A 14,932-nucleotide genomic window follows, 5' to 3' on the forward strand; every position below is an offset into this window, starting at 1 on the left:
TGTGTGTGTGTGTGTGATTTTGTAAAACACAGAGAAAGAGAGAGAGAGATAGAGCTAGAGAGTCCGTCTGTTCATGAGTGTTTGTGTTTTTGTGTCTGTTTTGCGTGTATCTGCAATAGATGCGTCAATTTATATTCATGTGTAAGTTTACGTGTCCACGAAACATGCGTTTGTGTGTCTGTGTGTGCGCGAGTGGAGTGTGGGTGTTTGAAAACGTGTCTGGTTTTTCATCAGAGCAGAATTCCTCTGCCAACGTTCCTTAATGAAAAATAAATAGCGTCCACTGTTTCAGAGCATCTTTTCAATCAGCTGGAAAATACCCAAAGCAGTAGGAGACAGGAGGTTTTTACGTCTCAACTGCTCAGTAGAGATCAAATCACCATCCAATTTTACTCAAAGAAAAAAACATTTCAGGGCTCTTAGTTTGGGGAAAAATGTGTTTCTGTCTGGTCTTCATTCGTTTTTCCATCAACAAAGTTTTACAAATTAGTAGAAACTATTAAGAATGATACCTTCGTATTCAAAAAACATGACAATGAATAATCTGGACTCACAGTAAGTGTCTCATTCACTCACCTGAACATTCGTAAGAGCTACTTCCTAATTCTGTTATGCGGGTCTTTCTGTGCCTGACCGAGGAGGGCCTTGGTTTCCCAATCTCTGCTAAAATACACCGTACAGTTAATTCTGTTGAATATGTACATGAGGCTCAAACTCCTGGTTCCTAGTTTTAAATGCTTCCTCCGCACTGGCCTCCACCTTTTCTCTGCAAGTCAGGCTACTTTGTGTTCATAGCGTTGTCCTTGCATTTACTTACGCTTGCTGAAAAAATTTTTCCACAGTTATTTCTACAAACAGATGAATAAAGCCCCGGATTCTACTCCTTATTACGAGTATGCAAAGTCACTGATGTAATTAATGCTCCTCATGTCAATCTGGATGAATGGATCAACCTTATTTTTTTCTAAAGAAATAAACTTTTACATTAAAGAAAACGCACACATGTATGGTGAAAGAATTCACCTCCCACCACTAAGAGAAAGCTGGAGGTGAAAATCCCAAACTTCTTCTTCTTCTTTTTTTTAATTTTCCACCAACCAGAGTCGAGCTGAAGGAAGCAAACTCATTTCTCCGCTCTCCAGGCATTGGCTCGTTAACCAACTGCTCTGCCCAACGCTGCCACCGCTTTTCCTTCAACTTTCATCAAACTCAACTACTTCCTCTAATAATCAGCACCGCTATATCCGTGTTTAACAAGGTAATATGACACAAACCATCTGTAGCTTCAAAAAAAAAAGGAAAAAAAATAACACCCACTTTACATATTCACTTTTACCATCCCCATAATTAAATATTTGAGAAATATCAGGAATGGAAAATTAAAACAGAAAAAGCCCTGTGCCACCACTATCAATTTATTCCCTCTCTCAGAGTGCATTAGAAACGTCAGATTGCCGTTGGCAAAGACACAGAAAGAGCTTGGTGTTTTTTTTAAACTCACTTTATAAATTACATTTTGGAGTGCTTTGGCATGCTAATACCTGCTGCCACGGAGAGCAGACAGCGTTAATTATTTCTTATTGGGATCGGCGGCGATTATTTGCATATTTCATTTAGCTGTTATAGACGTTGCAGGTGGGAGGGAGGAGAGCAGGGGCGTGTGAGACACTTTTTACTTTGTGTCTCAACAACTTTTGGATTAAAAAAGAAAAAAACGGTGGATTCACTGACCGTATGTGTTTGGAGGAGCATTAATTTAGGCTGATTTCAGTCATTTCCATGAGCTGCGGCAGATTATTGGTGATAATTAACAAAATTAGCTTTCAATATCACGCAGGCTTTGATGCAAAAAGGTCAGAAAACAGTTTTAAGAACTTCAGCGTGTTCAACTTTATTCGACTAAAGCATCAATTATAACGTCATTTATACTCAATTGGCTTCACGAGTGGCTCTATGTGAGGACGACAGCAGGGGAAAGTCAAAGTTTCTAAGAGTTTAAGAACCGGAAAACAGATGTGTGATATATACAAAACATCATCATGAATTCATCGTGAATACATACGCACTTAATGAGGGATTACAAAACCGGAAAAGGTCCATAGCACGTTGTATCAACGCGAACAGAAAGTTTCGCTCTAGACAAGGATCAGCTTTAACTTATACATGAAGGTCAAAACATCAGGAAATGTTTTAAATGTAACTAATTAAAGTTCACAATAATGTTTTTCAGTTTTTATTTTTAAATTTAGAAGGGTATTTGTTGTCTTATATGTTGCGAAATTTAAGTTGCTGTATTTAGAGTAGGTATGCTTTCCTTTAGTAATACTTTTGTTGTCTGGTATAATTCTGTGATATCTATCCTCAACCCTATAAAGCATCCCTCCATCTATTTTATTCTTATCCAGTTCAGGGTCACGGGGGGCTGGAGCCTGCCCCAGCTGTCACTGGGGCAGATGGATAATGACCCAAAGCATAATGCAACCCAAAAGTGTAACAAGGAAAAAAATGGGATCATCTTCAATGACCAATCAGTCACATGATTTCAACCCCAAAGAGCATGTTTTTGGCTACTGAAAGAAAGACCCACAAACAACTGGAGCAACTCAATGGAGGAAACACAACATGTTGTGATGTCCACAATGTAAGCATTAAATATTTAAATATTTAAATCTACGTTAGCCCTTCCAGTCAATTATGAACCTCTGAAAATAGGAGAGTGTGTATAAACATGGCTGCAATTTTTAAACAGTTCGTGCTATTTTTTGGGAAAACCCATTGAATTAAAGCTGAAAGCCTGCACTTCAGTCACATTTCGATTGTTTGGTTTACAGTCCTCTGTGGACATGTACAGAGGTGAAACTACAAAAAATGTGTCTGTGTCTCGAACATTATGGAGGACACTGTATCCCTAATCCAGCACATTTTCATCTTTTTATTCATTTTTAACAACCTACAGTGTTGTTGGTGTGAAACTTGCTTGGTGTGTAACATGAAAACCCTCCAGGTGTAAGCACCAAGTTTTATCGCTTTCAAATGACCTGGAAATGCAGCTTTGCAGATCTTCAACCAGGGATTAACACCAACACTGAGATTTATTTTTTTTTAACACAAACTATCTTGATATAGTGTCACTGCGTGGTTAAACTAACTCCAAAACTTCCTAACTTTAATCTTAATTTATGTAAAGTGCTGTGTGGTGGAGCTCCGGGAGCGGGACAAGCCGTCTGATTGGCTATATCAGGTATCAGGCAGGAGTCCAACACTCAGTAATTTGATTTAAAAAGCTCGTAATAACCTGAGGTCAATATTTAAATCACTCAGAGGGGGAGATGAGCCACTCTGCATGTTCAGGACGCTTCAGTCTCCATGCTCAGAGTCAACCAAACCTGGATCTCTATCACCTCCACTCCTCCAACACCTCCTCCACTGCCCGCGATCTTTTCTTCTGCTTCTTCTTATCCTTACTTTAGCCCCCTTTCCTCTCCATGTGACTTCTTCACTCCTCAGTTTCAAAAATACTCTGCGGCGTTCAATGCTCAGATTTCAGAAATAACTTAAACAAAAGGAGCAGTTCCATTTCTCTGTTTCAGCTCCTCCTCCTTTTCTTGCATTTGCTAAAACGACTAAATTATAGCTAAATTTTGAATCATGGTATTTATAGGAATTTGAGCCCTGCAATAAATCACCATTTCTCATTTCAGGTGGAGCTCTGCTCTCGAGCATATCACTGCTTGACATCCGTGACACTCTTCACCCATTCGTTTTTCACTTGCTTTGACTCATGTTACATATGGACATGTTGAACTCAGGCCTTTTATCCTTCAGATCCATTTTTATGGTAACAAATTTGTGCTTGGTAAAGTCATTTTATGTTGTAAGGTGTATTACAAACGACAGAGTTGGAAATAGTGGATGCTAAATCTCTACTGAATATTTCACCTCTTCAAAGTCTGAGTTTGGTTGGTTTTTTTTCCCGTCTTTCATCTGCTACCCGTCTGTAAGGCAACAGACTGACTCTTCATCTGACCCCACCTTGTTTCATTCTTCTTTCACTACCTACTCGCTGTATTCCCCTCCCCCCTTCTCTCACTCTCTCCCTTCCTCTCCTCCCCCCGTCCTTCTCTGTGTGGTCTGTAGGGTGAAATGGAGGCCTGGGGCCAACAAGCTGTCTCCACCAGCCACACTGATAAGACACACACACACATACATACACATTCAGAGTCACCATACAAGTGCCAACAGTCACAATCACAAATGTACAAGTGCTTTACACACACACACACACACACACGTTTTTTTACACAGCTCATACTCTGTGAGGAGCCACCTACAGAGGCCACTTAGCAGTTTCACCTGTAAATTTCTCACTCTTACACACACAAACTTTCATACACATTTATACGCTATACTTGTGTTTAAAACTGAAACATGAGAAAAAAAATTGTGTTCTTGGGGAAACGGGACAGGTGGATAGCCAGGTGTTAGGTTCAGCTCTCTAATAGGATTTGTTTCCCCTTTGGACATGAGGGGTTGGTCTAATGTCAACAAATCAACTTCCTTACAGCGCACCATCCATGACACACCTCAAACTCACACCACCCCTCCGAACCCCTCGGTGGAAATTGGCATGTTCCTGACACGTGAAAGATAAATTTGATGTATATGCAGCATTTGAGCAAAGTGTAGATTTCAAGCATGCACCTGGAGCAGATGAAACATATGGGAAAATACGTATTTAAGACAAATTTTTATTCAAATTAATTTTAAGTCTGAACCTCTAGGGTTAGGGTTAGTAGGCTGTTAGATGTATGGCTGTTTCACACAGTTAGGCGCTGACCTGCTTTAAGCAATGTAATATTTATTGATCTAACAGCCAGTGTACTGTTTATTATACCTCTTTTTGCATATATCTAAGTCACTGCATGTATCTTATACAGTTGACTTTGTGTGTCAAAAGAACGTCGCGGATCAATGCCAGTGTTTTTGTAGTGGTTCACAAGCTCTTCGCTGCCCTACAAATGGGAGAGTGCTGTTTTTATTCCTTGGGGTGTACTTAGTGTGCAACAGTAACAGGATGGATGGAACATTTCAAACATTCACCAGGATCCAAGTTTTTCACAGCAGAACACTGAGATGGTTAATGTTAGTCACTATGTGGTGCTTTTAGGATTGTGGTAAACTGATGGTTATGTAACCCATTAGAGTCAGTGTAACTAAATATCCTCACCTGTTTTATTTCATTATATATTCCATTTACTTTTGGATTTCTGTGAATTTCTATAAAGAGCGACATAAATCTTCATTTATTCCATTAAAATTAATTAAACAGATTAATGTTATAATGTTTTGTTTTTGAGAAATTTCCTTTCAAACTTTAGATTTACTGAGAGAAAGTTCCTCCATCTTCCACTCCATCATGTTCATACTTTGTTCTTGTCAAATATCCCCCCACATTTGTAATACGCTGTCTAAACATGGTGGCAGTTTTATAATATTTGAGTGATGAAACTCCAGAGAAAAAGATCCAGATTCAGCAGCTGTCACCGAAAACATCCATTCACCTTTTCAACACGCGCACGTTTGTGTGTCTGTGTAAGTGTGTGTGTTAGCAGACTCAGTACAATCCCCTGTAATGTGACAGACAAATCCTGCTAAGCTGTTAAATATTACACTGCTTTCACACTCGTATTAAACACCTTTCTATGTCTCTCGTGCGTGCGTGCTCTCTTTTTCCATGTTCACCCACCCCTGCCAAAACACACACGCAACCCTTGCCTTCATCTTCAATATGCAACAAAACACTCTTCGCACATGTACAACAAATCTTTAAAATGCAGCGACACACTGACAAAGTCACATAACGCAATACTGTCATATGACACACACAACTGTTTCGCTGCGCGGTGTCTCTGCTTGTGTGTGTGTGTGAGTCCTAATCCCCGGTGTTGGCCGTCCTGTCGCGGCGTTATATTTGCTGGTATCAGTGTATCTTCCACTTGCTGCCTAATCCAACCACCCCGGCTCTGATATTTCCTGACATTTATATGAATCACCCCTCTCTAGATGAACGGACAGAGAGAGGGAGGCAAGGGAAGGGACAGAGCTGGATGATGAAGGCAAAGATGGAGCTTGAGTGAAAGAACGGTACAAGGAAAGACATCATGAGTCAAAGAAGGTTGTGTCAATGTAAAGGTCTGCAGGGATTTAAACTGAGAGGAAATCAGAGGAGAGGCAGATATCGAGACTTATGGATGGAAGGACAGACGGACAATGGAATGGTAAGGGATAATGAAGGGATGGAAAATTGGGGGGAAAGTCATTATTTTCTATCTTTCATTGATGAAAAGAAAGAGCATGAAAGTCAAAAGCAGAATAAATAAAAATCGCACCACGGAAAGACAAAAAAGTCTTCAACCTTGTCAGCGACATATGTTTCCATCAATAACAACAAGCTCTTATGAGCACCAAGAGACACACACACATGCGCTATTAGTCTTCGGAGGCTTGTTAAGGCTCAGCCTAATTTTATGACCTCACACCACACCTGTAGTTGCTACGGCGACCATATCAGCTAAGAATTAATAGAGTGGGAGCGAACAAGGACAAAATGCTCTGAGTCAGAAATTGAAATTTGACAGAATGAATGTCGTTAAAGCAAAAATATAAACCTTCAAGTTTCCAAAAGTGCAATGCAACTTATATCAGCTGCCTACGAAGCAAGTCAGTCTTAAGTGATCAAGCTTACTTGAGAAAAATGGTAAAGCTGCCATGAATCTGACTTTTTTTTTTATTTCAACAGAGCATGGTAAACATGGTGAAATCTAGAGCTGATTTTTCTGTTTGTGTTTTGATTACATGGCAGAGATCATAGCTGAGTTTTTCAGCATTTAGTCGATTATTTTTTGAACTTACAACTAAAAATGAAATGGCACCAAAGCCACTTTAATATTTGCCACAAAAAGGCAAACTGTGTTCATATGAAATGCTCCTTTGTTAATATAAATGGTTGAATGCTAATAATATAAGTTCAGCACTGGAAAGCACCAGCATTTGTACACTGGAAACAAAACCAGTTACCTTTTGTTAATGCACTGCTCACTGACTTGGTTGTATCCTATACAGCCACTATGAAGTCATAATCACACAGTATTGTACATAATGTATAATAGCGCATTATACATGCATTTGATGGGGTCACTTGTCACTCTGTACCCTTTACCACAATTTGTCAATATGCAATGTTAATTCTGTGAAGGGGGGATATTTTAACCCACGTTTGGTGCTTAAACCTCATGAAATACCAAATAAGAAATTAAAACTAAGCAGTACAGTGAAAACAAATTGACACCAAGTGCAAAACCAAAGCTCACACATCCAGGGAATAAGAACAGAGGGGTATTTCACCCTCAAATTATGTTACAGGTTATTTTTACGTTTAAGTTGTTGGCTCATGACCAGATTTCTATATTTCTTCTTTTAGAAAAACCGTTACAAAAAGTTAAGGAATATTATGAGTGCTGTCACTATTTGCTGCAGATGATAATGCATTTAGATAAATGTGTCTAATTATATGACATATCCAGCTGCAGAGGCACCAGCAGCCCACAGAGAAGCAGTCACAGTCACTAAATTGCATGCTAACCATCTCGAGCCGGGTGTGAAATATGTCATTTGCCTCTGCTCTTAATTGCACTAAAAATGAAGATTAAGAGGATGAATTATTGATACAAGTTGGTATTTAATCTTTTGTAATGAATAGTGAATCCGCTGGTTATAAATATTGTACAAGGCTTCATAATTTGATAAATTTATTCCAATTTGCCCTTTATTTTGCCCTTTAGTCAAGGTTACGTTCATTTAAACTCCCTCTCTCTCTCTCTCTCTCACACACACACACACACACACACACACACATATGTAGACACTAATAAATACTCATGGCCACTACTGCTCTGAAAACATGCACAACAAATGAACTGCAGTGCATCTACCTACCCTCTGCCCTTGGTCATTGTATCATTCTTTTTTACCAAGGCCCATAAACACAGATGCATGCAAGCATGTAAACAAAATGCCCTTGGTTGACCTTGTTCCCTCAAAACACACACACACACACATGCACATGTGTGTGTAGCAGTAATTAGGCAATGCATCTGATTGTCATTAAAGAGCACTGGCAGATAATGAACACACAGTAAAGCTAGATTATTTCTTATTTCCTGCACATTATCAAGCTGTCTGATGGTGCTGAATTCATGTGACTTGTGATAATAAAAAAATGTGAAATGTTACCAATTATCCATAACATTAAATGCACTGAGCAAGCTACTGAATCCCTCTGCGCTCACATTGCTGTGCTTCCTGATCACAGGTATATACAGCATAACATTAAAAATATGTGGTCATTAACTTTGAGATCTACTTGTAGCTAACTTTGGAGATATCTACTCTACTACAATGTGACTTTTAAGCATTCCCGAAAGCCGGTCAACAAGAACAGCAACACACTGGAACACACCGGAAAGAGCTCAGGTGTTGTCTATGATGGGCTTATTTTCTTGTTAAAATATACATCAAAATACAATACAATCTTAAAGTGCAATATCCACTCGAATGTGCTGTTTGCTCAGAACTGAACATGTTTGATAGATCTCATAGCTTTGAGGAAAGTATCTGCTGAATGCACTACACAAACTCATCAATCTTGCAAGAATCATCGTTTTCCTTTTAGGTATCACCAGATATGAGGCTTGCTACTGAGTTATTTTGAGGACCAACAGACAAAACTCTGCCTCTAACGTCTTAAGATATTACCTGGAGCTGTCTTAGATACACATACTTTATATGAGATTTACGTAACAGGGCTAAAAAATACATCTGTATACCATGAAAATACTGGTTGAAATTCTGCTGTTAATGAACTTATTAATTTGATGAGGTCTTGATGATTCCATAAAATTGACTTCATTATTTTAACGAGTCTTCATTCGTGTTTGACTTGGGAAGAATTCACTGTTTTCGCTGTTAACTTGACCCTAGTCTAGACTTGAGTTGAATGTTCTGAGAATAAACTTAGGCCTGGCTTCAATGAACTGCAACTTAGTCAAAAAACTTGTAAACTGGACTCCTCCTGAATAAGAAGGGGTTTGAATCATTTTAAACTCAACTCCAACTTGCATTGAATAACTTTGTTCTTGACCTGGGCTCAGGTCCAGGTTTCATCCTTTGTACCAGTAGATAAGGTTCACTTTAAACTTGGCTTTTACTTGCCTTCAAATGCTCGCCACATGATTTAAGCTTGTCTCCCCCCCCCCCCAAAAAAAAAAATCGTGAAATATAATTCATTTTAAGTAGAAGTCACTAGCTGCTGTTTCTTTAGCTTTTAGTTAATTTAATTAATGTTTGTTCCCACTTTGTCTTTTAGGCCCCCCTTTGTTGAGATTGAGTCTGGTTTTGCTTCAGCTTGTTTGTCAGTTTGCCATTTTACCTTCATTTGTGTTTGTAACAAATGTTCTTGCTAGCTCTCTCTCAGGACTCTCATTGGACTTTTTAGTAATCCATCCATCCATTCGCTTCCGCTTATCCTTTTCAGGGTCGCGGGGGGCGCTGGAGCCTATCCCAGCTGTCATAGGGCGAGAGGCAGGGTACACCATGGACAGGTCGCCAGTCTGTCGCAGGGCCAACACATAGAGACAGACAACCATTCACACTCAGGTTCACTCGCACATTCACACCTAGTGGCAATTTGGATTATCCAATTAACCTATCCCCACAAGCTACATGTCTTTGGACGGTGGGAGGAAGCCGGAGTACCCGGAGAGAACCCACGCAAACACGGGGAGAACATGCAAACTCCAAACTCCACTTTTTAGTAATCATTTTTCATATTTTATGCAAAATCCACTTTCTATTTCTTGTGTCTTTTTTTCAACATTTTACCTTCATTTGTGTTTGTAACAAATGTTCTTGCTAGCTCTCTCTCAGGACTCTCATTGGACTTTTTAGTAATCCATCCATCCATTCGCTAGCATTAGGCCCCTAGCATTAGGCAGCTAATGCTAGGGGCTTGTTTTGTTGCAAAGGTAGCACTCCACTCTGTTGCTAAATATGATGAAATCCTTAAAAAAAACCCAAAGAATGACATCACTCTGGCAACTTTTATCTTTTATATATAGTGTATGGTTTAACCCAATCCAAAGAACATACACCTCTCTATGTAGCTGCTCATTTTAGCATATGACTATAGGTTCTACACTGGCACAAATGTTGTTTTGTGGGCGGACAGTCGACCAGAAAGAGTTAAAAGCACCACTGGTTACAACACTGGAAGTCAGATTGTCTCCTACAGATGGAGGATCTTGCAGGATTTGTACATCGGTTAGTTTGGGTTCATTGTTCACCTGCCCAGAACAGACACACACTGAATAATTTAAAATATCACAGAAGTATGGGAAACCTGTGATGCTGACATGCCTTGTGTGTGTTTGTGCTCTGAAGCAGCGAACAGTAATAATTCAGTGGGTTCGCACCTTAGTTTGTTGTTTGGGGGTTTTACGGATCAAAGCATTAAGTGCAGAGAGAGATTCACACAGATAATGAATGGACTGTTAATGTGCTGTGGCCAAGCAGCTAATGGACACACACACACACACATACACAGGAAAACACTGATACGCACACATACAAAATTACACTTTCACTATAAGATGTACACAAAACACGCACGCACACAGAGGTGGTAGCTGGCTAATGGCTGTCACTGTTGACTGATCACAGTGATCAGCCTGCTGCAGCTCTAATTGCAACTAAACAATCTGAAAACAACCAGAGTCAGGTTTGCAGGAGAAGAAGGAGGGGAGCAGGAGAAAGAGAAGGAGAGAGAAATACGGAAGAGAAATACAGAAAATAAAACAAGATGAAAGTGATTCAATGAGAATGAGGAAAGAATGAAAATGGATCAAAGGAAGGGAAATGAAAGCCCAACAGGTTGGAAAGAGGGAAGAAGGGAAGGACCTGTTTACAAAAGGATATATCCACAGCAGAAATGAGTAATAAACTTAACCTGTTAGCAGTCGGACGTACCGCCCACGGTACATTGGATGGTTTAGGGGACTAATTGGACTGCTAAGGGGTTAATCAAGGAAAACATTTTTTATAAACACAGCAAGAAAATGGGATAAAACAGCTGAAGGTAGACGCGTACAGGAGGGAAGAAAAACAAGGAAAAATGTGATAAAGGTAGAAGAAAGTTAAAGTCTGAACAGATGGACAAGAATGAAGGTACTAAAGGTCAGATAAAGAGTTTGAAGTGTAAAATATATATGAAAAGTTTTCAGTATTCTATTTTGACAAGATACTGATGTAGGCTTCAGGCAGCTTTTTTTGCACAGTTAAGATCCAAATTTTGGGACTGCCAGGAAATAAAAATGAAATTTATACACTGAGCAACTGAGTCCAAGTGTGTGTGTCTGTGTGTGTGAGAGAGAGAGACAGTAAGACAGAGGGATAATAGGGATCAACCAGGGAGGAAATGGAGGGATATGAATCAAGGAATAAAAAACAAACAATAAGCAGATGAGCAGAATAACCGAAAGCTTCGAAGCTAAACAGAAAATAAAAACCACCGCTGCTATTTTTACCTTGAGGCCGTCTGCTGGGCAAGAAGGCAGCCAATTGGCTGACGGGTCCCCTGGGGCTGTGAAGGGCTCGTGTAACTGGTTGGTATAGAGGAGGCGGGCCTGGATGCAGCGGAGGGCGCGGAGCATCCAGCTATGCTGGCGCCGGATCTGCCGCTGGAGCTGATCCCATTGGCTGGAAACCATATGGAGGATATCCTTCAGACCTGGAGGGTGACAGACATAGGGATAAAATTGAAAAAATGAGAGAGAGCCATGGATAACACAGAGAAAGACAAACAGAGAGAGGATAATAATGAAAGGGAGAAAGAGAGACTTGGGATAGTTACGGTGAGAAAAATGATACCCATAATTCCATTCCTCTATCTGACTAAAGACGAGCTTTTCTAAGACCACAATATCTTTTAAAAAACTTTTAAATCCACATTATGTTAAGTGAATGTAACGTCATACTTTTATTTTCATCCTTAAAGGATAATTCCGGCTTATTTCGGCCTGGAGCGTTTTCCTTTTAATGTGGCTTTTGTGGCTCAGAAAATGACATTTTTTGAGTGCTGCAGGTATCTTGCAACAGCTGCTCTGATACGAATCTCTACAACAGAGTCGCAGAGTGCAAAGTGTGTACGATAATGGGAACTAAGCCAGGTTGAAATAAACGCTAATTATCCATTAAATCGATGGGTTACCTTTGAAACACCCCTACAAAACATAGGTCATTAGTGACTACATTCATTTACGCTTTTCAGAAAGTATAAGAACAAAGATAGTGGCAATGAAAGTGACGCAAAGGCAGGTTTTTATCGTTATTCAGACTTTACAAAGGTATACAAATTCTAATTCCTGGAAGTCATGAATATTTTCTAGTGTATATAGTGATAGATTTCACTTCCCTTGGGCTAAATCCCAGTTTCCACCCATAGGCCTGTTGGTATCCTTAATCTTTAAGCTTTTTTTTCCTGTGTTGTAGGCTGCAGATAGGCTGCATGCTAACGAGGTGACAAATGGCATTAAAATCATGGGTTTTATTGTCTTGGCTGAATGATGATTCAAGTCTCTAATTTTGCTACAAACTAGAGGTCCCTCAGGAAAGTCTCCAGATATACGGTTGCATAATAACATCAAAAAGTGATGCGAATGACCAAACCATAATCAGTCAAATTTATCACTCATGTGCTCGTGGTGACTGTAATCTGGTTATTCCACAGAGTGTACGCCACTCTGACGCATTTCTGCTTCATGAAAAAGCTAAAAAGGTTTTGGAGCTTTTAGAAAGTGGAGCACCTTCCTCCATCTTCTCTGTCTTCCCTGGAAATCTGGCCCTGAATAACTGAGTTCTGCTGGGATGTTCATTAGAGATCAATTATCTCTGCACATTTTGATTTTCTAGAAATCTGATGCATGAGTGGCAGAACAATCCCCATCATCGGACCATTTTCATCAAAACCTCTTCAGAAATCTGTAGTTCAAGTTGTTTAGTTTGTAATTATTCATCTTAGTAAGTCTGTTATGTTATCAAGTTGGTAAGCAACAAATATTCCCAAATCCCAACACACTATTACTGCTCAGATATTTGAAAACAACACAGCTTTCTCTCTTTCTCGGTTCTCTCTTTTCCATCTTTAGCTTCAGAAATTCTGAAAAAATATGCCGTTACTGTATACTCAATGTTTCTTTCCCCTGCCTGCTGTTCTTCTTTTCTTTTTCTCTTTCCTTCGTCTTTTCTCCCAACTCATCTCATTCTTTGTCTTTATCTCTCCCAGTCTCTCTTTCGGCTACATTCATATGAGGTCTCCTCTCTGAAGGTCGCTCTGTTAATCCAAATATTAATAATGAATGGAATAGGGTCGGGGCTCCATTATGGCCACCTGTGTGTGTGTGTTTCAATGTGTATCCTGTTATTGTGTGTGTGTGCATATTTGATATGTGAAAGAATATGAATACGTGCAAGAAAATACCAGAATGGTGGAAGGTGATGATGGTGAGCAGCGCTTTGCCTTCCTCCATTATGCTTTCCTTCAGAGCGGCGCGACTGTCCACATTTAGCTTGAAACTCTAAAACACACATAGAGAAACAGATGCAGATCATCACCAGAATCCAGAGAGTTCATCAGACAAGATGAAAACAAACCTGCATTCTTTATAAAGTCCAGCAGGGCGGCGACTCCAGTGATTGTAAAAAGAAGTGCTTCATGTTTCTAATCCTCACTAGATATATCACCTCAGGTTTCTGCTGCGTTTGTAGTCTAAATTGCTAGCTTTAAGTATCACCTAATAGGGCATGATATTCATTTTACAATGTCTGACGCTATTTTGAGTAAAACAAACAACATAGGAGAGGATTTTGGGTGTGGCTACCTTGTGAGTGACGGTTACTACTGTGCAGTAAACTTCATTTTCTTATTAACATGGTTTAAAAACAACACTTGACTGTGAAAATCATTTTCTCTCTGAGAAGGGTAGCAGATTAACAAAGACAAGAAAAAAAAAGCATAATTGTGGTAATGTAAGCAGGAAACACACAAAGAGAAGGGAGGATAAAAGAGAAGCAAAAAATAAGCTATGATATGGGTGGACAGAAGGATGGATGGATAGATGGATGGATGGAGGCACAGAGCTGCCTGAGGCGATGTTGGGAAACACTCCAGTCAGGTCTCTGAACACCATTATAGCCTTTTTTTGATCTGATGCGTATGTGTGTGTGTGTGTGTGCGTGTGTGTGGATATGTGCTGTTGTATTACTCATATTTTGTTACTCATAAATGTGTTTACACTGTTGCATTTTTGGAAGTTGCAACGTTGACATGAGGTAAACCGTGAGATTTTTTGTATGAAATCTTGGTTTAATAATAGGACACCGTGAGGTACAGGCTAAGGTGATGGTTAGTTGTCCTTAGGAAGAGAATGCAAGTCAATGTCTTTTGAAGTGATAAAGACAAGCGTGTGTGTGTGTGTGTGTGTGTGTGTGTGTGTGTGTGTGTGTGTGTGTTTACATATGTTTGCGGGGACCAAAAATTGGAAGTTTACCATGTTTGTGGGGACCAACTGCCCTTATGGGGACAAAAACACGGTCCCCACGAGTTTGAAGGCATCTTTCAGAGTCAAAGTGTGGTTTTAGTGTCAGGATTATTTCATTATGGTTATGGTAAGGTTATGGTAAGGTTAGGGTAAGGGTTAGGGTTAGGCATTCATTTTTGATGGTTAGGGTAAGCGGCTAGGGAAAGCATTATGTCAATTAGATGTCCCCACAAAGATATGAAAACACAATGTGTGTGTGTGTGTGTGTGTGTGTGTGTGTG

General features: G+C 39.7%; 1 protein-coding gene across 1 annotated transcript in view; it reads right to left on the reverse strand.

Moving 5' to 3' along the window:
* akap6 (A kinase (PRKA) anchor protein 6) overlaps positions 1–14,932 on the reverse strand; it is a 211,856-nt gene that overhangs the window by 128,723 nt on the left and 68,201 nt on the right. Inside the window, exons 12-13 of the mRNA XM_005728572.1 lie at positions 13,592–13,688; positions 11,640–11,842 (exon numbers count right to left, since the gene is read on the reverse strand). Of these exons, the coding sequence (XP_005728629.1) occupies positions 11,640–11,842; positions 13,592–13,688 (300 nt within the window). The remainder of the gene's footprint in view (positions 1–11,639; positions 11,843–13,591; positions 13,689–14,932) is intronic.

This window comes from Pundamilia nyererei, unplaced genomic scaffold (genome assembly GCF_000239375.1).
Source record: "Pundamilia nyererei isolate P.nyererei 1_Seehausen unplaced genomic scaffold, PunNye1.0 scaffold00029, whole genome shotgun sequence".
Lineage (NCBI taxonomy): Eukaryota > Metazoa > Chordata > Actinopteri > Cichliformes > Cichlidae > Pundamilia > Pundamilia nyererei.